The sequence below is a fragment of the Schistocerca cancellata genome, chromosome 1, assembly GCF_023864275.1.
Source record: "Schistocerca cancellata isolate TAMUIC-IGC-003103 chromosome 1, iqSchCanc2.1, whole genome shotgun sequence".
Taxonomy (NCBI): Eukaryota; Metazoa; Arthropoda; class Insecta; order Orthoptera; family Acrididae; genus Schistocerca; species Schistocerca cancellata.
Window position 1 is genome coordinate 989,273,784 of NC_064626.1, and position 22,049 is coordinate 989,295,832.

At 43.3% G+C, this 22,049-nt stretch overlaps 1 protein-coding gene across 1 annotated transcript in view; it reads left to right on the forward strand.

Annotated features, from left to right (window-relative positions):
• Positions 1-22,049, forward strand: part of LOC126088591 (LIM/homeobox protein Awh) — a 344,709-nt gene that overhangs the window by 318,551 nt on the left and 4,109 nt on the right. The window contains exons 4-5 of the mRNA XM_049906798.1: positions 355-594; positions 10,502-10,648. Of these exons, the coding sequence (XP_049762755.1) occupies positions 355-594; positions 10,502-10,648 (387 nt within the window). The remainder of the gene's footprint in view (positions 1-354; positions 595-10,501; positions 10,649-22,049) is intronic.

A 22,049-nucleotide genomic window follows, 5' to 3' on the forward strand; every position in this document is an offset into this window, starting at 1 on the left:
AAAAAATTGAACCTCCAGACATGTGACGCTGCCAAGGAAAGTACTTGTCACGAGTTGTTACATATCAGTATCTAAGTCTACCCTGTAAAGCTTAAGGTGTCTAGTCTTATGAAGGAGAGGTCACGAAGACCTAATCTCATGAGGATAAAGGACAATGTAAATAAATAACTAAACGAATAACATTAATAGCACTCCACACTAATTTTTAAAGCGAAGATTAGGCGAGGAGACCAATTTTGGAGTGTGAAACGGTGAGCTACGACATAGTCCTGTTTTTGTTAGTTGTTAATGACTTGTGCTTGCCGAGGTCTCGTAATCAGACTAGCTTTGTTCTGTTGTTGCGTTGTCGTCTAGAGGGCGGCGATTCGGAGAGTTACCACAAGAACAAGGCGAAGCGCGTGCGCACCACGTTCACGGAGGAGCAGCTGCAGGTGCTGCAGGCCAACTTCCAGCTGGACTCGAACCCGGACGGCCAGGATCTGGAGCGCATCGCGCAGATCACTGGCCTGAGCAAGCGCGTCACCCAGGTCTGGTTCCAGAACTCGCGCGCGCGCCAGAAGAAGCACCTGCACACCGGCAAGATGAAGACACAGAGTGAGTACGCTTCTGCCACCAACGAAGCCTGAAAGGTCTGCTTAAAGCTTTTAATGTGTACGTCGTGTTCGGATCCGGAATTCGTTTCTAGCAGTAGTAGTGGTGGTGGTGGTGGTGGTGGTGGTGGTGGTAGTGGTAGTGGTAGTGGAGGTGGAGCTTCTATATGAAGCTGGTATCTGTCATCCTTGTTTCTGGTTCTCTTCCTCCCTCCCCCTCCCCCCCCCCCTCATAAATACTCGTACACTCCAACACAAAAAAAACGAAGCACCGTGAAAGGGACATAAATCGGTAGATGTGACGTACCTGTACATACAAACAAATAACTACAATTTTTGGAAAAGATGGATGATTAATTCAAGAGAAACAGCTTCACGAATTGAGCAAGTCAATAACGCGTTGGTCCACCTCTAACCCTTATGCTTGGCACTGATCGATAGAGCTGTTGGTAGTCGTCCTGAGAGATATCGTGTCAAATTCTGTCCAATTGGCGCGCGAGACCGCCAAAATCCCGAACTGGTTGGAGGGCCCTGTCCACAATGTTCCAAACATCCTCAGTTGAGAAGGGATCCGACAATCTTGCTGGTCAAGGGAGGGTTTTGCAAGGACGAAGACAAGTAGTAAAAACTGTCGCCGCGTAAAGGGGGGGGCGGCATTATTTTGCTGAAATGTAAGCCGACGATGCCCTGCCATGAATGGCAATAAAACTGGGCGCAGAATATCGTCGTCGTACCGCTGTGGTATAAGGTTACCACAGATAACAGCCAAAGGGGTCCTGCTATGAAAGGAAATGACACCTGAGACCATAAATACTGGTCGTCGGGCCATATTGTGGGTGATAGGCAGGTTGGTATCTTATCGCTGTCTGAGGGCGTCTCCAGACCTGTCTTCGGCCTGGACTCCCATTACCTAGAGTAGAACTGTCTTCAGTGATGAGTTCTACTTTCCGATGACGAACCTAGAAGTGTCTGAGGACGCCACGGACAGCGGTAGGATACTGCCGTCTACTTATTTGTTTATCTGTACAGTCAGTCACATCTACCGATTTCCGTCCCATTCGGATAATTCCTTCGCAGTGTGTCATCACTTTTTTCTTTTTTTTCTTAGAGTGTATAACTTGCCGTCATCCCCACTCTTTAAAAAAAGGTGCCACTGATGCCTAGAACTTTAGCAGTGAAATACGTTGTAGTAACAATTTATTGTAGTAACAAGTTATTTACATCATTGTTCACTATATCGCTACAACACTTCTTTCAAGAAATCACAGTTCAAAGAAATACATAATCTGAAAAGCATTCATTCGAAAATTTGAGATTTACATGTGTCATGCAATTCATTTAAGAATTATAATGGCAATAAACGAATTTGACAACGTCATAATTTACACGATGTAAAATCGAAGTGTGTGCTTACTCTGGAGTGCAAAACCTAAGGCTGAAAGTCATTTCCCCATGGAGCATCACTGCCAAGTTACGTAGCTCAAAGAAACTTGGACCATACTTAGAAAGAAGTGCTGCAGAATAGTTCAGAAAGTAACTGAAAGAAATACGGAATGAGGCTAACCGAAATGATACTTTATTCAAAGGCAATAATTACCCTAAATTCACGGGTCATGTTGGTCTTCCGAACGTTACAAAAGGCGGACCACGTTTCTTAAGAAGTCTTGTGGTCACCATGGACGGAAAAATGCATGCTCTGCAACGCGCTTCCATGGTGGCCACAAGGTTGGTAAGCATTCCTTGTGGCAGGGCGTTCATTCCTCCACGGCGCTTTTAATAACTGCTGGGTGGTCGTTGGTACACTTGGACGTGCTGCTATTCGTCTCCCCAACGCATTCCACGTGTTCTCGATGGAATTGAAGTCGAGGGAACGGGCAGGTCCTTCCATTCGCCGCATATCCCATTGTTCCAAGAGCTCGTCCACCTGCGCTGCGATGCGGCCCCCTTCTGTCTTACTGGACTTTCCAATGGACTCATACGATCCATGTCGCATTTATTGTAGGCAGCAGCTATGGTTAGCGTCGGAATGGCTGCCCTTACGTAGCTGGAGTGTTTTCTGCAGCCGATCAAGCCTCAAGCTTCTTCGAAAGTTAGATGTGGTATTTGGCAGTGGATGTATGTAACTCTTCTGGTAAAATGTCCTCTGGATCGGCACCTGGTTTATGTCCATGTCTCTGCCCAAAAGAAACTTGAAGGCGGATAGCGCAGTACTTCATTAGGTATCTCAGTGCGGAAGCAACCTCTTTGACTAGTTATCAAGTTACACGGAGGTACTAACGTTTCACGTGCGCACGAGTTACTGTGCAGAGTCATTACTGTTGCAAAGTCTTGCAGAACCGAATAAAATGAAAAGAAAAGCATTTCCTCTCCTGTTGGAAACCATGCAATTGATTTTCTCGTTTCCATTCGAATGAGGCGTCTTCTAAACGAAGGTTATGTGAAAAACTGCGTTACTAGGATTTGAAAAGATAAAGTTCGATCTTAGTTTGCCGTGAACGTGAGGGCCAGTAGAGCCGAAGCTGCGGCCCCATCTCAGTGGAACACAGATAAGCGGAGTTCTCCAGTGGGCGCGCTGATGTTATTACGGACAATTACGCTTCGCGCAGCCAGGAGCGGTCCCTAGAGGCGCCACAGTATCCGCCTCCTGGGACTAGGAGAGTGAATCCGAAGCCCTGCGGTCCCCTGTCCACTGCTGGGGAGTGTCGAATAGCAGAATCACTTCAGCTACTCCAGTGTAGCTACCGCTTCACATTACGCGTAGTTACACAGACACAGTTCCAGCGGTGCATTAGGAACGTACGAAAGCATTTCACAAGGCGAAAGAATACTGAGACTTCCAGACACATCAAAATTCGGTGCCACATCATCTTGACCTTTCACAGAAAATGATCTAGCCGAAGGACGTTGTTGATTTTATCAGTTGATAATACGTTATCAACCAAAGCTAAAAGCTCAGATTCTAGTTCTTGTCCAGAAAAGTGTTTTTACTTCAGAAAAATGTATAGCTGGTATACGGCCGCCAGCAGTCAAACTGCACTTGCCTAGAAAATTTTTACTCAAAATAAACATTAACATATTCCACATTTTTACTTACTTGTTTATTCTCTGCCTATAAATTATCTCTTCCAGTTTTCAGTTTAGGATTTTACGAACAGCATATAGCTTGACAATACGAAACGTCAGTGTCGTGCTTATGCTGCAAATTGTTTATCATAAATTTGTAATACACACATCAAAAAAAGTATTGCATCACCTCGGTTCTGAGACTTCCGGAACCTGTACAGAAAATTGGAATACAGATCAACATAAACTTCCTTTCCATCCTTTTTATTGCTCATGAAAATTACACATTGCATGTTTACATGTTTACCACCATACAGCGAGACCTTCAGAGGTGGTGGTCCACATTGCTGTACACACCGGTACCTCTAATACCCAGTAGCACGTCCTCTTGCATTGATGCTTGACTGCATTCGTCGTGGCATACTATCCACACAAGTTCATTAAGGCACTGTTGGTCCAGATGGTCCCCCTCCTCAACGGCGATTCGGCGTAGATCCCTCAGAGTGGTTAGTGGGTCACGTCGTCCATAAACGGCCATTTTCAATCAACCCCAGGCATGTTCGAAAGGGTTCATGTCTGGAGAAAACGCTGGCCGCTCTAGTCGAGCGATGTCGTTATCTTGAAGAACGTCATTCACAAGATGTGCGCGATGGGGGCGCGAATTGTCGTCCATGAAGAGGAGTGCCCGACAGTATGCTGCCGATATGGTTGCACTATCGATCGAAGGATGGCATTCATGTGTCATACAGACGTTACGGCGCCTACCATGACCACCAGCGTCGTACTTCGGCCCCACATAATGCCACCCCAAAACAGCAGGGAATCTCCACCTTGCTGCACTCACTGTACGGTGTGTCTAAGGCGTTCAGTCTGACCAGGTTGCCTCCAAACACGTCTCCAACGATTGTCTGGATGAAGGCATATGCGACACTCATCGGTGAAGAGAATGTGATGCCAATCCTGAGCGACCCTTTCGGCATGTTGTTGGGCCCATCTGCATAGTGTCGTGGTTGCAAAGATGGGCCTCGCCATGGACATCGGGAGTGAAGTTCTGCATCATACAGCCTATTGCGCACATTTTGGTTGTAACACGACGTCCTGTGGCTGCACGAAAAGCATTATTCAATATTATTCAATATGGTGGCGTTGCTGTCAGGGTTCCTCCGAGCCATAATCCGTAGGTAGCGGTCATCCACTGCAATATAAGCCCTTGGGTGGCCTGAGCGAGGCATGTCATCGATAGTTCCTTCTCTCTATATCTCTTCCATGTCCGAACAACATCGCTTTGGTTCATTGTGAGACGCCTGGACACTTTCCTTGTTAAGAGCCCTTCCTGGCATAAAGTAACAATGCGGACGCGATCAAACCGCGGTATTGACCGTCTAGGCATGGCTGAACTACAGACAACAGGAGCCGTGTACCTCCTTCCTGGTGGAATGACTGGAAATGATAGGCTGCCGGACCCTCTCCGTCTAATAGGCGCTGCTCCTGCATGGTTGTTTACATCTTTCGGCGGGTTTAGTGACATCTCTGAACAGTCAAATGCACTGTGTCTGTGATACAATATCCACAGTCAACGTCTGTCTTCAGGCGCTCTGGGAACCGGGGTGATAAAAACTTTTTTTGGTGTGTCTATAAATTATACTAAGGCTAAATTTGAACGAATACATGAAATATTTACAGTGTGTATTAAATCCTCCAGTTACAAACTTGCTTACTTACTTACACCTCGGCTCTGTAGCCCTTGAATGGCCTTGGCCTGCATCACAATATCCTGTCATTCTATCCGGTCCGTGGCTTTCCATCTCTATACTCTGACGCCCAGCTTTTTCATGTCTTCTTCAATTCCGTCCACCCATCTCTTTCTGGGACTTTCCTTCCGTCGTCTGCCTCCAGCCTCGCCATCAAAAAAGTCTTCTTACATGTTCTATCTTCCTCCATTCTGATCATACGTCCTGCCCACCGCAGTCTTCTTATTTTACTGGTAGTGTCAATGTCAGGTTCTCCAAAAAGTTGCTCTAATTCTGCATTCGTACTGATGCGCCAAACTTCTTGATCGTATATTGGGCCATATATTTTACATAGAACCTTTCTCTTCCAAATGCTAAGGATCCTATCCGCATTTGCAGTCAAGGTCCATGTCTCGGCATCATATATAACAACTGGTGTTATAATTGTTTTATGGATGAGGATTTTAGATTTTCGTGATTGAAGCGAGCTCCTAAGCGTGGGTAGTGCGGCAAAGTAGCATCGGCTGCCTGCTGCTATAATTGTTTTATGGATGAGGATTTTAGATTTTCGTGATTGAAGCGAGCTCCTAAGCGTGGGTAGTGCGGCAAAGTAGCATCGGCTGCCTGCTGCTGCTGATGTCATTTGTCTCTGTGACAGTCGATCCGAGATACTTGAAGTCTCTCACCCTTTCAAACTCCTTGTCGGCTATTCTGAGATTTGGTAGGTTTCGCTGGTTGGTCATTGCCACATATTTGGTCTTTTTGACATGACTACCAGGCCAAGTTCCCTTGTACCTCTCTCCACTTGTTGATAGGCATCTCCTAGCGCAGCAGTGTTTCGTGCGGGCAATACCACATCGTCTGCGTAAGCTAGGTACTGCAGTGAACGTGGACAGTTAAAAATGGTTTCTCCTCTGTTTATTCTACATGACTTGTGACTTTTTCTAGGCAGAAGTTGAATAACAGTGAGGAAATATTATCACCCTGCCTCAGTCCCTTCTTCACTTCCTCTTCTCTGAAGATTTCGCCCTGTATTTTCACTTTACAGTTGGTTTCACTGACGATAATCATAATAAGATTAACGAGCTTCTTAGGTATTCCATCCTCTTCCATTACATTTCGCAATGCTACTCTTGAGATGCTATCATAGGCTTGTTTAAATTCGATATAAAGCTGGTGTCTGCTTATTTGACGTTCATAACCTTTTTTCAATTAGTATGCGTGATGTGAATATTTGGCCACTCTAATTGTCTCCAATTCTCTCTTCCACAAAGGGAGTAAGCTTCGTAGTAAGGATCTTGGAGAATACTTTATATGTAGCATTTAGCAGGGAGGGTCCTCGATAGTTACCCTATATCTGTAGTTTGTACATAAATGTGTGCGTTTTTGTATCACGAAGAAGAAAAGGAAAATCGGGTTTAACGTCTTATTGAATTACAGATGGACAGTAGGCTTGAATCGTGTAGAACCGAGAAGGAAATCGGTTATGTCCTTTCGACAGGAACCATGTCGACATTAAGTGATTTGGGGAACCCCGGTTCTTCTATTTCTCGTCACGGAATAATTTTTTTCGCTTTGTCATCCCGTTTAGATCTACAGCCGCACTGTGCATCAGTGCAGATGTGTGAAGAATGGAATGTATGTCACGTCTGTAAAGAAAGCTTTTTCATTGATTCGCAGTAGTCGCTGCTGACAACACAGATGTCTTCAGGCTTCCTCTCTACGATCGAACTCTTGACAACGGTATGACTCAACCGCATGTATAGGGACACATAAGGAAAGGTTATAAAACAAAGATTAATGCCACAATACTGTTAATGTGCAGTACAATACATAATGACACTGTCTCATTAAAATTTCGACCGCTATTATCACAACAAAATATATGGCAACGAACTATGATCTATTTACACACACAAAAATGCCAGGAAATTGGAGTGAAACTGCAAGCGTCAGCCAAAATGGTGTCTTACACTTACAAACTTTTTGACTGGTCAGCAGCTAATCTTAGGGCACTGCAGCATGTGAGAAATTCATTAATTATTTGTCTGCTCATAATATTGAAACTTCCTGGCGAATTAAAGGTGTGTGGCGGATAAGTTTCGAGCAAGGGGCGTAGGCTTTCACGGGCAATTTTCTTACCGACCTAGCTATCCAGTCATGACGCACGATCCCCTCCCCCCCCCCCTCCTGTCCTCCCCCCTCCCCCTTACAGCTGTACTTCCGCCAGTACCTCTCCCGCACCTTCCTAACTTCACCGAAGTTCTGCTTGCTTACCTTGCAGGACAAGCTCTCCTTGAAGGAAGAATATTGTGGTGACATGGCTTAGGCACAGCTTAGAGGATTGTTTCCAGAATGAATGTTTCACTCTGCAAGTGAGTGTGCGCTGTTTTGAAACTTTTCGACAGAGTAAGAACAGGGCTGCTGGTGAAAGTAAAGCTGTGAGAGGAGGTCGCGAGCTAAGCTTGGACATCTCAGCCAATAAGGGCGTTGTCCGCGAACGTCAATGTTCCGGTTCCGAATCCCGGTCCAGCACACAGTTGTTATCTGCCAGCAAGTTTCAAAACAACATATACTCCGCTGCGAAGTGATAGATTCATTACCACTGCGTACATTGAAGAAATCGGTACATGCTACCGTGTAGAAATGTGCATGCATAAAATAAAAATCGAGTAAATAAGTAAATGTGGTGGCTACCAGGATGTGAGAACTTCTTATATACTGTTGTAATGGACCGCTTAAAAACAACGGGCCGTTGTTCCTAATAACTGACGCAATATCTTGGGGTGCATGACCCTTTTGTTATAATAAATAAACAAACGATCACAACTTTTTACTTACGAAAACCGTTCAATGTGCGATGCAGATCTTCTTCAGGTCTAGGTTGGAACAAAAAGGCAATAACAATAATAATTTAACGGAAGTGTGATGTTACGGACACTTGTCTCATGCACAGTAGAAATGACAAGATATTATGAACTCATACATACGTGGAGCCGCAAAGTTCAGTTTGTCAGCGTTATGTGGAACTAATGTAGAAAACAAGGATGTGGCGGGGAGAAAATTTGTCGTGTAGTCACGTGGCATGTGGGTAAGTCATAGATGAGCACATCTAAACAGTTTAAAACTATTTCCCGATGCATAATTAAATTAAAAAAGTTAAAAAAATTGAGTCGCAGATAGGCACAACAGAAACACTGTCACAAATAAGCTTTCGACCAACAAGGCCTTCGTCAAAAATAGACCACACAGACACACACACACACACACACACACACACACACACACACAGAAACGCATCTCACACGCACCTGACTGCAGTCTCTGGCAGCTGAAACTCACACACTCAGACAAACGCGACTCTCACACACTTGAATGCAGTCTCAGGCAGTTGAAGCAACAGCTGTCTGTCGTCTATTTTTGATAAAGACATTGTTGGCAAAAAGCTAATTTGTGACAGTCTTTTTGTTGTGCCTATCTGCGACCCAGCATCTCCGCTGTATGGTGAGTGACAACTTTCCTTTTCATAATATTTTTACATCCCATCCTGGATTTCCCACTGCTTAAAAAAAATTGAGACTTAAAGGGCACGTTACTGTAGTACATTTCAGCTGGAATGATACGTTAGACAACAGTAGATAAAAGAAAAAAAAATGTTACAAACATGCTGACAGGACCCTACGCGACGTACATTTTTGTTCTTACTTACACACATTAAAATTTTTTTGTTACTTATTTTTTTAATTTTTAAAAGCCCGTGTAAAATTTACCGTATATAATTGAGAGTTAAAGAAATTTGCCTCCATTTAAATGAATAAACACACTGTAAATTAAATAGGGGAACAAAGAAGAGTTTAGTTAAGAAATAATCATAACTTCGAAAGTGTATTACATTCGAGAATGAATGAAGCGTTATACAATAGCAGATAAAAAACACATGCTATAAAGATACTCTCAGCAGTCGTATTTTATTGTTCTTGTTTACAAATTTTAAAAAGCAGTGCAAAATTACCAAACATATCTGAGCCTTTAAGAAGTTTCTTCGTTTTAGTGACTAAGATAGCTTGTTATTAAAAAATTATATTTCAGGTGATTTGGGCGTAGCCCATCCTGGGAAGATTAAACTCACATTATAGCGTCACATGAATATGTAAGAGAATGTGTGAGAATGATTCTTGCGACGCTACACTTGGACTACGCCCAAAAGGCGTCGTGTTGTATTTAAGCGATCCTTTATAGTAGTATATACAGAAACTTCCCCCTAGAAAAATTAATGAATTACTGTGCTGATAAACCTCTTACGTTCTTTGATTTTCAAACAGCTGAGCAGAACTGAACGTAATCAGACATTTCTCTCTTTACTTATTCTGATCAACACTAAACTAACACACAGTATTTTTAGCGCAACGCAATCTGACTTGCAATAATTGCTGAAGAAGAATGGCCCTGACTAACAATAACCTATACCTTTCATGAATCACTTACCTCACAAAAATCTTCTTTGCCCGAACTACTGCAATACAGCGAGCGCCAATACCGCCAGCTAAATAAAAGATTCTAACTACTGAAGGCACTAACTACTGATAGGCACAGTTAGCAAATGAAAGATTTTGATAGAGAACAAACTATATATATATATATATATATATATATATATATATATATATATATATATATATATATATATAATCAGTTCATGATATACAGTATTACAAATTTACTCTTTCTGATGGAACACGTGCAAATCGTCCGCTCTCAAATTCTGCTGTCTCTCTCCCCACATCCACCACTGCTGGTGGCTCACCTCCAACTGCGCAACGCTACGCGCTGTTCACATCCAACTGCCCAACACTACAATAGCCAATATTCCAACAATGCCAACCAGCCACACACTGCACACAGCACAGCCAGTGATTTTCATATAGAGCGCTACGTGGCGTTACCAACATAAAAAGCTAAAGAGCCTACTTACAATACAAAATGCCCTCAACTAACATTATGGTCACAGGCCTTGTGCACGAATTTACGCTGCAACTCGAGCTAGCAGGCTGGCTGCATTTGTAGCTGCCATTGACTGTAGCACGTGCCGCAGTAACGCTGTGTGTTGTGCTGCCGCAGTGCACCACGCGCCGCCGCCGCTGTCTCGCGACGCTGAAGCCGCGGCGACGTTCGGCCGGCACATCAACCTGCACCTCACCTACTCCTTCCAGGCGCAGCAGCCGCCGCCGCCCAAGGCCGCCGCCGCCGCCCTCTTCGTGCCACACGGTAAGCTGGACCAGATACACATCTCCACAAAAGTTTGGAACATCGCGGAGTTTATTACAGTGACTTCTTATAGCACACCCACAGAGGTTTTTACAATACCTTATTGACAAAGTAAACATAATACCGCCTGAAAAAAAATTGGTTCAATTACACAAACTCATTAGAAAACAAAGTAGGCCCCCTCCTAAGAATACATCATGAAAACAATAACAGTGAAAATCTTTATCTCATGATGATGATTATCAGTGTCCTCCCCACACACGGATGAGTTCTTCCAGCCCGCAAGGCATGCTCTGGATGGGGCCATCAAGTTTATCTTGGAGTATGACGTCCCACTCCTTCAGTGAGATTCTGATGATTGTCGGGTGAATTTGGACGATGTGCAATGGCCACCTTCAACAGGTCCCACGCATGCTCAGTTGCTTTCACGTCTGGGGACTACGTTGGCCAATGTATGCTGCTGATGTTGCATCTTCGAAGATACCGACACAATGCTAAAGTACGATGCAGTCTTGCATTATCATAGACTAGGATGAAGTTGTCACCGATTTCACGTCTCTAGAGCCTTACAATCGTTTGTAGGACCTCTTGGAAGTATCGGGAAATAATCAAATTGCCGTAGATGGGAATTAGAGGGGTTCGCCGTCCCATCATTATTGCCGCCCAGAATATTAACTTCCGCCGCGCGGGATTAGCCGAGCGGTCTCAGGCGCTGCAGTCATCGACTGTACGGCTGGTCCCGGCGGAGGTTCGAGTCCTCCCTCGGGCATGGGTGTGTGTGTTTGTCCTTAGGATAATTTAGGTTAATTAGTGTGTAAGTTTAGGTACTGATGACCTTAGCAGTTAAGTACCATAAGACTTCACACACAATTGATATTAACTTCCACCTGCAAACGGATCGGCTTCCTGAACGTATCGGCGTTCCTGGTGTTGTCTAGCGATTCTCCGACCCCTAACACATCTAGTGATGGTTGCAAACCAATCCTTATCTCGTCAGCAAACGTGACATTACTCCATTCTGCAATGGTCCAATGCTGATGTGCAAGAGCCCAGGTTCATTGATTGCGTTGGTTCAGCTCAAGACTTCTTATTCGTCTTCTCGACTGAAGACCACCCTGATGCATTCTTCCACGCACTGTTTGTTCTGAGATACGAGTCTCTGTTGCCCGGGAGAAGTCATTTCCAGTTTATCTGGCAATTGATGTGGGCCCCTGGGAGCCGACAGATGGAGCAAACGATCCTGCATTGGTGTTGTCATAAGAGGACGGCCACTGCGAGATCTATCTTTCACGTTTCCCATCTCTCTGTACTTTCTCCACGACTTATAAACACCACTTTCAGTGACATGTAACCGGTCGCCAGCATTTTGCTGTGTATGACCTGCTGAAAGTAAAGCCACTATCCTGACCCTATCATATTGTTGTATACCACTACACGGCATTTTACTGCAATGCTGAACACAAGCTGAATTAAGCTGATATTGATACTGGACGCTCGCGGTGTGCCGCTAAGGCAGAGGTATGTTTACGTAACTGGGAAACGGCCACAAAACATACCAGTAGTAAACACCGTCCAGTATATGGGCACTAACTGGATGATGCAAGAAGTGCCCAGGTCAATGAGACATCTAGTATCGTAGACTACATTTTACGTTAGTATTCCACACTTTTGTTGAACTGTGTATACGCTTTAGACATTATCTTCTCACTTATCTCTATTACCCTAGGCAAATTAGAAAAAAATGGGGGAAATAATTATAAAGTTTTGAAACTTTGGGAAAACAATCGTAGGGGATTTAATGGTAAGAAACAGAAAAGTTCTCTCCCCCAGCAGATGGAAATTACCCTCCCCCAACCGTTAATTCAACCTTTTTCAGTTCTTACGAGAAAGGGTTCATTTTTCGAAGACACATTTTGACACATTTCTAATGAAATTCGGCTCAAAGATAGTCACATGCAGGTTTTAAGCAAGATAACGAGCTTTCGAGACATTCTATGTGGGAGAGTTTCGCATAATTTTCAAATTCGATTTTAATTCAGTTAAAAGTTTCTTCTATTTCTCCACAACTACTTGTATATGTAGCACGTAAACATTAGTACTAAAATTTGAAGATGGGAGAGAGAGAGAGAGAGAGAGAGAGAGAGAGAGAGAGAGAGAAATTCCTTTTAAAACTAACATTTATTGATTCAGAACAATCCTACTATACAGCTTTTGTTTTGTATCACGCATATTTATTTTTATTTTGGAATAAAAATCATTTGTCATGAGAATTGTGAGTTATTGTAAAATTAATTAACAATTACTGTCTTTGTACTACATTTACAATCATTATATGAAGGGCTTATTTCAGTAGTGGTACAAGTCCATTTTTGTTCCTTCTGAAATACAGAGTTCTAAAGTTAAATGAGCGCTGAAAAATCTGCAGTTGAGATTTTTCAGCGCTCATTTAACTTTAGGACTCTGTATCTCAGAAGGAACGAAAATGGACTTATACCACTATTGAAATAAGCCCTTCATATTATAATACTCTTACAACTAAAATTCCACAGTACCTGTTGAACAAATAACACGTTGTACATAATTACTAGCTTTTCTCTGCTGCTTCACCCATGTATGTGTTTGACACATGTGGACCACAACTCCTTCTCCCTCTCCCTGTGTCCATCTCGTCGTCCCTCTGTCTGTCCACCTCATCCTACTACCTCTATCTGTCTATCTCCTCCTCCTCACACTCTCTTTCGCTTCATCTCTTCCTCCCTCTCTCTTTGTCCATTTCCTCCACCCCCTGTTTATGACCATAGCTTCCTCTACCCTCCCTCTGATCAAATCCTCCTCCCCCTCTACCTCACCCACCTATCCACTACCTGTCTAAGCCAGACACCCACTTCATAGACTCCCTCTACCCTCTCTCTGTCCATTTACTTCTCCCCTCACTCTGTCCATCTCAACCTGTCACCAGCCATCCTCATCGCCATGTGTAACCTCTGCAGTATAATTCAATAAAGTAGGCTGCTACTACTGCCTAAAATACCCATCATGCAGTGTAAGCTACAGATAAGGGGCTTAAAAATCATTTGCCTCTGATGTACAGGCATCCATGCAAAGCAAGTCGATTAGGCAAACTGATACTGTTCCTGCACAACATACCTTTCATGCAGGTATGTCTATATGACAGGGGGTTGGGAAAACAAGTTTTCATCTGTATTTCCACAACTATTGGAGCCAGGAGGTTGTAAAGCATACATTGCTGATACTCATGAGATCTACTGTTTCTGTGCCAAACTTGGTTGAAATCGATCCAGGGGATTTGTATGAGATCCTGGACATACATACAAACACTCTCCTTTATATTTATGTAACAGATTTACAGAAAACCATTCTCTACATTTTCTGCCAAATCATTGTCAGTCAACTTATTGCGGTTTTGTTCTGGACAGCTTTTACAAGTAGATGTGCAGTGTAAGTCAGCCTTCACACACTTGCATTTTCCTCCACAACCTTGAATCGAGTAATATGTTGTCTGGAGCTGATGACACTTCCACGTGGGTTGGAGAGTGGAATGAATTTGATTCTTTCCAACCCCAGTTTCTGGGATTCGAGCTGTTTTCCAACAATGGCTGAACTTGTGTGTATACTCAATCGGGGTGGAGGCATGCAGTGTTACTAGTGAGTGGCGAAGGTGAGAATATGACAGCATTGCTCGCCTGCCCCTTAGGTACATTACAGCATTGAAATCTGATATCGCTTAAGGTGTCACCACCAAGATCCTTTCCTGTTTTTGTGTAGAGAGAGAGAGGATGGATTTTTCAACAGTTTTGCAGTGGCCTCAGGAGACGAAGTTCGATCATTGAATATTTGTGAAATATTATGAAAATACATGGATCGATTGAATAGTTGGAAAGTCTATAACTTCCCTTAACCAAACATAGCTAAAGTGCTGTTGCAACCATTTACTGCATTAAGAAATAGTATTGATTCCTTGGAGCTGTGGATGTGAGTGGTGTTACCTGCACCTTGTTCTGAGGCTGCCTTTACCTTCATCATGATAATAACTTTGTCAGCTGGAACAAGAGCTATAAGTAGCATTAGAAGATCAACATCTTGATCCACAATAACAACTTGTGGGTACAGTTTCTTCATGGATGATGGCTGCAGCTGCTTCCACTATACTGATTCGCTCATCTTCTTCAATGACAGCTCGTTAATTGTACCACTGGTTCTACAGAGTTCGGCCATTGCCAAGAAAATGAACAAAGAGCGGCGGATAGAGGGAGGCGAGGTGCAATGGCCAGGGAGCTGGCATTGTGGCAAAGAAGACTCCATCACCGCGTAATTTTCAGTCAACATATTTTTTAGGATTTTTATTGAAATCTTGATGATAATGAACTTCTGTAGCTACTAAGAACAAAACACTGTTGACGAGTTCGGCAAACTTTCTACCGAAATAACCATCGCTTTTCTCCGCGTTCTCGAGCAGTGTGTGTTTCAAAGAATGGATTTCAAACATTCCGCGACGTTTTTTGAGTGTTTTCTTTCTTTCAGACACGGAATCATATTTCTCAGTATACATGAAACAGTCTTTTTTCAAAACTGAATGGATAAGACGAAGACCATCTCAAACCTCTGACACCTACTTGTGTAGCTTTCTGGTTAATTAGTTTCTTTACATAACGTTGCTTAATACATTCACGTCGTTTTGTAGCAGAGTATGAGTCCTAGCCTTTCTTTCCTTGCTGACATGTATCGAAGTTTCCAGTCCCTTCGCCACTTTTCATGTCTCTTCTTCCAAAATAGATTTTTTTTAGGATCAGTCTGCTGAATTTGATGCGGCAGGCCACGAATTCCTCTCCTACGTTAACCTCTTCATCTCCGAGTAGCACTTGCACCCTACGTTCTCAATCATTCGTTGGATATATACACTACATGATCAAAAGTATCCGGACACCCGTCTTTCTTGGGCAATGGCAGCCCATTCATCACGGAGTGCTGCACCGAGGAGAGGTATCGATGTCGGTCGGTAAGGCCTGGCTCGAAATCGGTGTTCCAAAACATCCCAAAGGTGTTCTATAGGATTCAGGTCAAGACTCTGTGCAGGCCAGTCCATTACAGAGATGTTATTGTCGTGTAACCACTCCACCACAGGCCGTGCATTATTAGCATGTGCTCGATCGTGTTGAAATATTCAATCCCCATCCTCGAATTGCTCTTAAACAGTGGGAAGCAAGAAGGTGCTTAAAACATCAATGTAGGTCTGTGCTGTGATAGTGCCACGCAAAACAACAAGGGGTGCAAGCCTCCTCCATGAAAAACACGACCACAACGTAACACCACCGCCTTCAAATTTTACTGTTGGCACTACACACGCTGGCAGATGACGTTCACCGGACTTTCGCTATACCCACACCCTACTATCGGAACGCCACATTGTGTCCGTGATTCGTCACTCCACACAACGTTTTTCCACTGTTTAATCGCCCAATGTTTACGCTCCTCACACCTAGCGAGGCGTCGGTTGGCATTTTTTGGCGTGATGTATAGTTTATGAGCAGCCGCTCGACAATGAAATCCAAGTTTTCTCACCTCCCGCCTAACTGTCATAGTACTTGCAGTGGATGCCGATGCAGTTTGGAATTCCTGAGTGATGTTCTGGATAGATGTCCGCCTATTACACATTACGACCCTCTTCAACTGTCGGTGGTCTCTGTCGGTCAGCAGACGTGGTCGGCCTGTACGCTTTTGTGCTGTACGTGTCCCTTCACTTTTCCACAGCATTACCACATCGGAAACAGTGGACCTAAGGATGTTTAGAAGTGTCGAAATCTCGCGTACAGACGTGTGGCACACGTGACGCCCAATCACCTGACCACGTTTGAAGGCCGTAAGTTCCGCGGAGCGCCCCGTTCTGGTCTCTCACGATGTCTAATGACTACTGAGGTCGCTGATATGGAGTACCTGGCAGAAGTTGGCAACACAATGCACCTTATATGAAAAACGTAAGTTTTTGAGGGTGTCCGGATACTTTTGATCACATAGTGTACCAATCTCTATCTTCCCCTACAGTTTTTACCCTCTACAGCTACCTCTAGTATCATGGAGGTTATTCCGTAATGTCTTAACACATGTTCTACCATACTCTCCCTTCTTACTGCCAGTGTTTTCCATACGTTCCTTCCTTTGCCGATTCTTCGGAGAACCTCTCATTTCTTATCTTATTAGTCCACCTAATTGTAAACATTCGTCAGTAGCACCACATCTCAAACACTTCGATTCTCTCAGAAATTTCTTCCTCAAATTAAGGCCTATGTTTAATACCAATGAACTTCTCTTGGCCAGGAGTGCCCCCTTTGCTTGTGTTAGTCTGGTTTTCATATCCTTGCTTCGTCCGACGCAGGTTATACTGCTTCCAAGATAGCAGAGTTCGTTAATTTCACCTACTTCGTGATCACCAATTTTGATGTTAAACTTCTCCCTATTGATACCTCTGCTACTTCTCATAACTTTCGTCTGTTTTAGATTTAGTCGCAGTCCATATTCTGTACTCATTAGATTGTTCATTCCACTCAACAGATCCTGTAAGTTTTCTTTACTTTCACAGAGGACAGCAATATCGTGAGCGAATCTTATCATTGATATCCATTCACCCGGATTTTAATCTCACTCTCGAGCCTTTCTTTTATTTCCGTCATTGCTGCTTCGATGTACAGGGGATATGTGATGTTTCAGAATCCTCACTTAGAGTTCCATTCGCGGATGGAACACGGAATTGAATGTTTTCGGCTGTACTACACAACCGAATTTCTCTGATTTACCCTCTAGGTAACCCAAAGTCTTTACCAAGCAGACTGCCCACTCGTCATCAGTTATTCCTCATCTTCCTTCCTTTCAGGCAGAAAGTATATAGCATCTGTGACATATGTATTGCCGTTCTATATTTTTCGCTTCGAGGAATTTTTTTCACTGCCTTCGTTTATTACTGTACATACAATTTAAGCCACAGTAGCCTTTATCTGCCATCGCCGCTCCCACATTTCTTAAGCCGAATGGGGCTTCTTCATTTACCTCTTGTCTTCTCTCATTTCTTCGTTCTAAAATGTACAGAAAAAAGATGCCTGTCCACATAATATAGAGAAGATTATCGACAAAACAACAAACCGCACATCATCGACTTTACTATTGTTTCCGGTGATTCTCGAGGCTCCACCAGATGTTGGGCATGCCCCAACACGTTTTGAAGCGATATCAGAGTGACCGGCATGACCGGTAGCTTACTACCGTGTGATACGATTGCTGCGAACTTTATGTATCCTTAGCAGCGATTGCTGTTTCAGGAAAATTACGCGTACAAACGCCATGCCCAGTTCCCACTACGATGCTACGAAATCCCATTTGAAGCATCCATTCTTTGGAACACAGCACAAGGGGATTCTTCATTGGTCAACTACTTACTGTCCTCAACCAGACATGCATCGTAAATCGTCATTTGCTACCTATTGGTGTGCCACAGACAGCCAGGACTTAATATGAGTAGATCCATTAAAGAATAGCGATTTCGAACCAGAGATTTAAACAACGGTAGAGCTTCACGTCTCTTCAGCGTCGATATCAACAGAGACGAAGCAAAGGCTCAGAGGGGAGAGGATGATGTATACAATCAGCTAGTGCCTTTTCAAAGAAAACATCCCAGCATTCATCTGAAGCACTTATGGAAACCACGAAAACTAAAAAATATTGGACGTAGATTTGGAAACCTCTCTTGTTGAAATACGACTTCCCTAACTGCATCGCCACGCCCAGTATCATATGGTCTGCAGCTTAAATTGATTATGCAATGTCATCAACCGTGTGTTGAATCAGATTCGTGCTCCTCCTAGCATTCCTTTATGGTATTTCTTTCCTTTTCGCTTCGCTCTTTTCTGTTTTTCTGTATCATACTGATCTATACTTAACTAAGCCATGACTCAGGAAAGATATGCCAAAAAATACGAAAGATGCAGCTCCCCAACAGACCGCGTTTTCTTAGCACTAACAAAGTAACGTAATGTATCATACCGTGCCACTGCATTTGGAACACGCCATGTCCTGCTCTTCTGTTGTATGATCGCTAACTACTCTGCCTTACCGCTGTCATCAGATTGTGGCCGCGCGGATTAGAAGAGCGGTCTAAGGCGCTGCAGTCATGGACTGTGCGGCTGGTCTCTGCAGAGGTTCGAGACCTCTCTCGGGCATGGGTGTGTGTGTTTGTCCTTAGGATAATTTAGGTTAAGTGGTGTGTAGGCTTAGGGACTGATGACCTTAGCAGTTAAGTCCCATAAGATTTCACACCTCGTCATCAGATTGCAAAGCCAACGTAGACCAGTATACACACGCCACTAACTCTTGTTTTCGCCAAGACGCATGATTTCACCATTATTTAGCTCTTGAAAATGATATACAGTGCATTTATCTTCCGTAAAAACCATCCGTTGTAATGATGCGAAAAAATCACGCTATACAGGGCAATTCAAAATTAATATAGCGAGTGCAGACGGCTACAAGTATTTAATTTATAGGGATCCATCCATAAGAATACAGAGAATGGAAAAGACTTTTTAAAATTTCGACCGTTGTGAAAGTGCAGCGAAAAGGAAACCGGCGCATGCGCTGTGAAACAAAAGTGAAAAGTTCCGTGCCAAAAGTAAAAGTAGTGATTGTCATGCAGAGTTCTGGGTGCTAGAATTTAACATTTGTCGTTCTATCGTCACAGTGTAGATAAGACTGAATGATTCACTTCTGTTCATTTACCTGTTTCAACAAACATTTCGCTGGACTTGCTTGAGCAATAGCTAATGCCGCAGTTTGACACGTAATGCACGGATTACATCTTTCGGCAGGGTGGAAAATGGCTCTGAGCACTAATGGAACTTAACATCTGAGGTCATCAGTCCCCTAGAACTTAGAACTACTTAAACCTAACTAACCTAAAGACATCACACACATCCGTGCCCGAGGCAGGATTCGAACCTGCGACCGTAGCGGTCGCGCGGTTCCAGACTGAAGCGCCTTGAACCGCTCGGCCTCAGTGGCCGGCGGCAGGGTGGAGCACCCTTATTTTGGGATATGGAGGTTCGCACATTTTTAAATCCTCATCTTCGAAACCGTTGGATTGATCATATTGGACACGACAACGCTGTGTTCTGCTCTTGGCCACGTAGATCTCCTGAGCTCATACTCATGTGTTTCTTTATATGAAGTTATGTGAAAGACCTCGTGTACGTGCCTTCTTTACCGAAAACAATTGTAGAACTCAAAACACGCATTTACAATGCGTTCGCCGCGGTTACTCCACATGTACTTCAAAATGTATGACGTGAAATTGATTACCGCCTAGATGTTGTCCCAAGGAGAGTCACATAAAATACCAACTAAGTATGCAAAAAAAACTTTCTTTTACATTCTCTGTAATTGTTATCAAGGATAAAATAATGGTATTGGGGTTTTTCTTAACTTCTGCTTAACACGTCCTCTGCTTGGGTTAGATTCTGATCTCTCGATGATTTCCAATACCTGTTTTTGAATTGCGAATGATTTGCTGTGAATTCCAAATTTTGAGACACAACAACAGCATCCGCAACCTTGCAACTAACATTTCCAATAACTGATGGGCTTTTACTACCAATGGCACTCAATTATGTACTTACTGCGCCGGCCGTTGTGACCGAGTGGTTCTAGGCGCCTCAGTCCGGAACCGCGCTGGTGCTACGGTTGCAGGTTCGAATCCTGCCTCGGGCATGGATGTATGTGATGCCCTTACGTTAGTTAGGTTTAAGTAGTTCTAAGTCTAGAGGACTGATGACCTCAGATGTTAAGTCCCATAGTGCTTAGAGCCATTTTAGCCATTTTTGTACTTACTGCTGCACCATGCAATTCCTTTCCAATGTACTGATGGACGAAGCCTGGAATGAAGGTCTCAGCACAAGATATACGGTTATCTCATATTCACAACATTTACCACAAACGTTCCTTAGCGTTTGTAAAAGTATGCTTGGAGTTTTGCTTGCAACACATTCACTCTCTGCCTCTTAAATTTTCTCGTCATTTATGTGACATAGCTTGATTAGCAAACATATCTGTTCCACTTATTTTTCTCCGCAATATTGAATGTTAATCCAACCGATCCATATACCACTTACTCTAAAAATATTTGATGACAACCTAAAATGGTTTTATAAGCACATTAAGAACAAATTCTTTTACTTCTTATACCCATGTTGTGATCATTGAATTTCATATCAGCACACAGTTATTCCTCGCTGCTTGTGTAGAACTAATTTCAGCTGCACCTCATTAATCCTGCTTTTAAAAAATATACTTTTCTTATATTTCGTCGAGAATCCACCTTCATATTTTTCTGCAGTCAACGCCACTGGCACATCTTTGCACGAGGCAGACACATTTCCAAGATCGGATGGGAGAGTCATGCAGTTACCGTCCGAGATTATTCCCCGCAGCACCCTTCACATCACGAGGGTGTCTGGCGATGACTTTTGATCTACATGGATCCTCATTAATTAAGGTGTGTGGAACGTTCGTACAGGCGCCATTAATATCTAAGGAAATATCACTGGAACTCACATTCGACAGAAGGTTAGGCATAATCTAGTTCTCAAGGAGGACACGCATACATACATAATCATACATACATATCTAAGTAGTAAAGCACGGACCATAAATTGTCACACTTCCTGATTGCATTTCCTCATTTGGGTTTTTAATGGAATGCGGCTGCTGCAGAATTGTCAGTGAAGAATCTGATAAGTCTCAATTTTCTGTGGCACTCTACAATAATCCGTTTGTATTAGAGTCATAAAAATGCAGTTTTCACGCTGCTCTTCAGTTACCCTCGTTCGTATTATTTTCTCTTTTTAGATTTTTGTTTCATTTCCGGTGAGCCCAAGGGAGGGTATCGTAGAAGTCACGGTTGTTTACTGAGACTCAATTTCAATGTACCATTGTCCTTCTACAGTGCATGCGAAGATAAAACTTTTATCGCAGTGCATTATCTTCCTTCGAGAATAATTGAGCGGTAATTTCGAGAACACTTAGACTGAGCATCACTGTATAGATTGCGCAGTTAAGATATACTTCAAAAACATTCCAGAAAGATGCGTCCACAATAGATAATATGGTTTTCTGTTTTCGAATTTCTGACCGAAATGTACATTATTTGTCAGTATCGGTGTAGTATAGTGAAGGGAATACATAAACTTAAGTCGTTAATGCACAATAGTGCGGTTTGCTCCATCCGAACAATATTTGGCCAGCGAGAAAAGGAGAGCAGTGCCTACAATGCAAACTCTGCAGGCTGTGCGACATTGTGCCAGGTCAAGTCGAAAATCTCTGCTCAGTGTCTCATGAGTTAAGG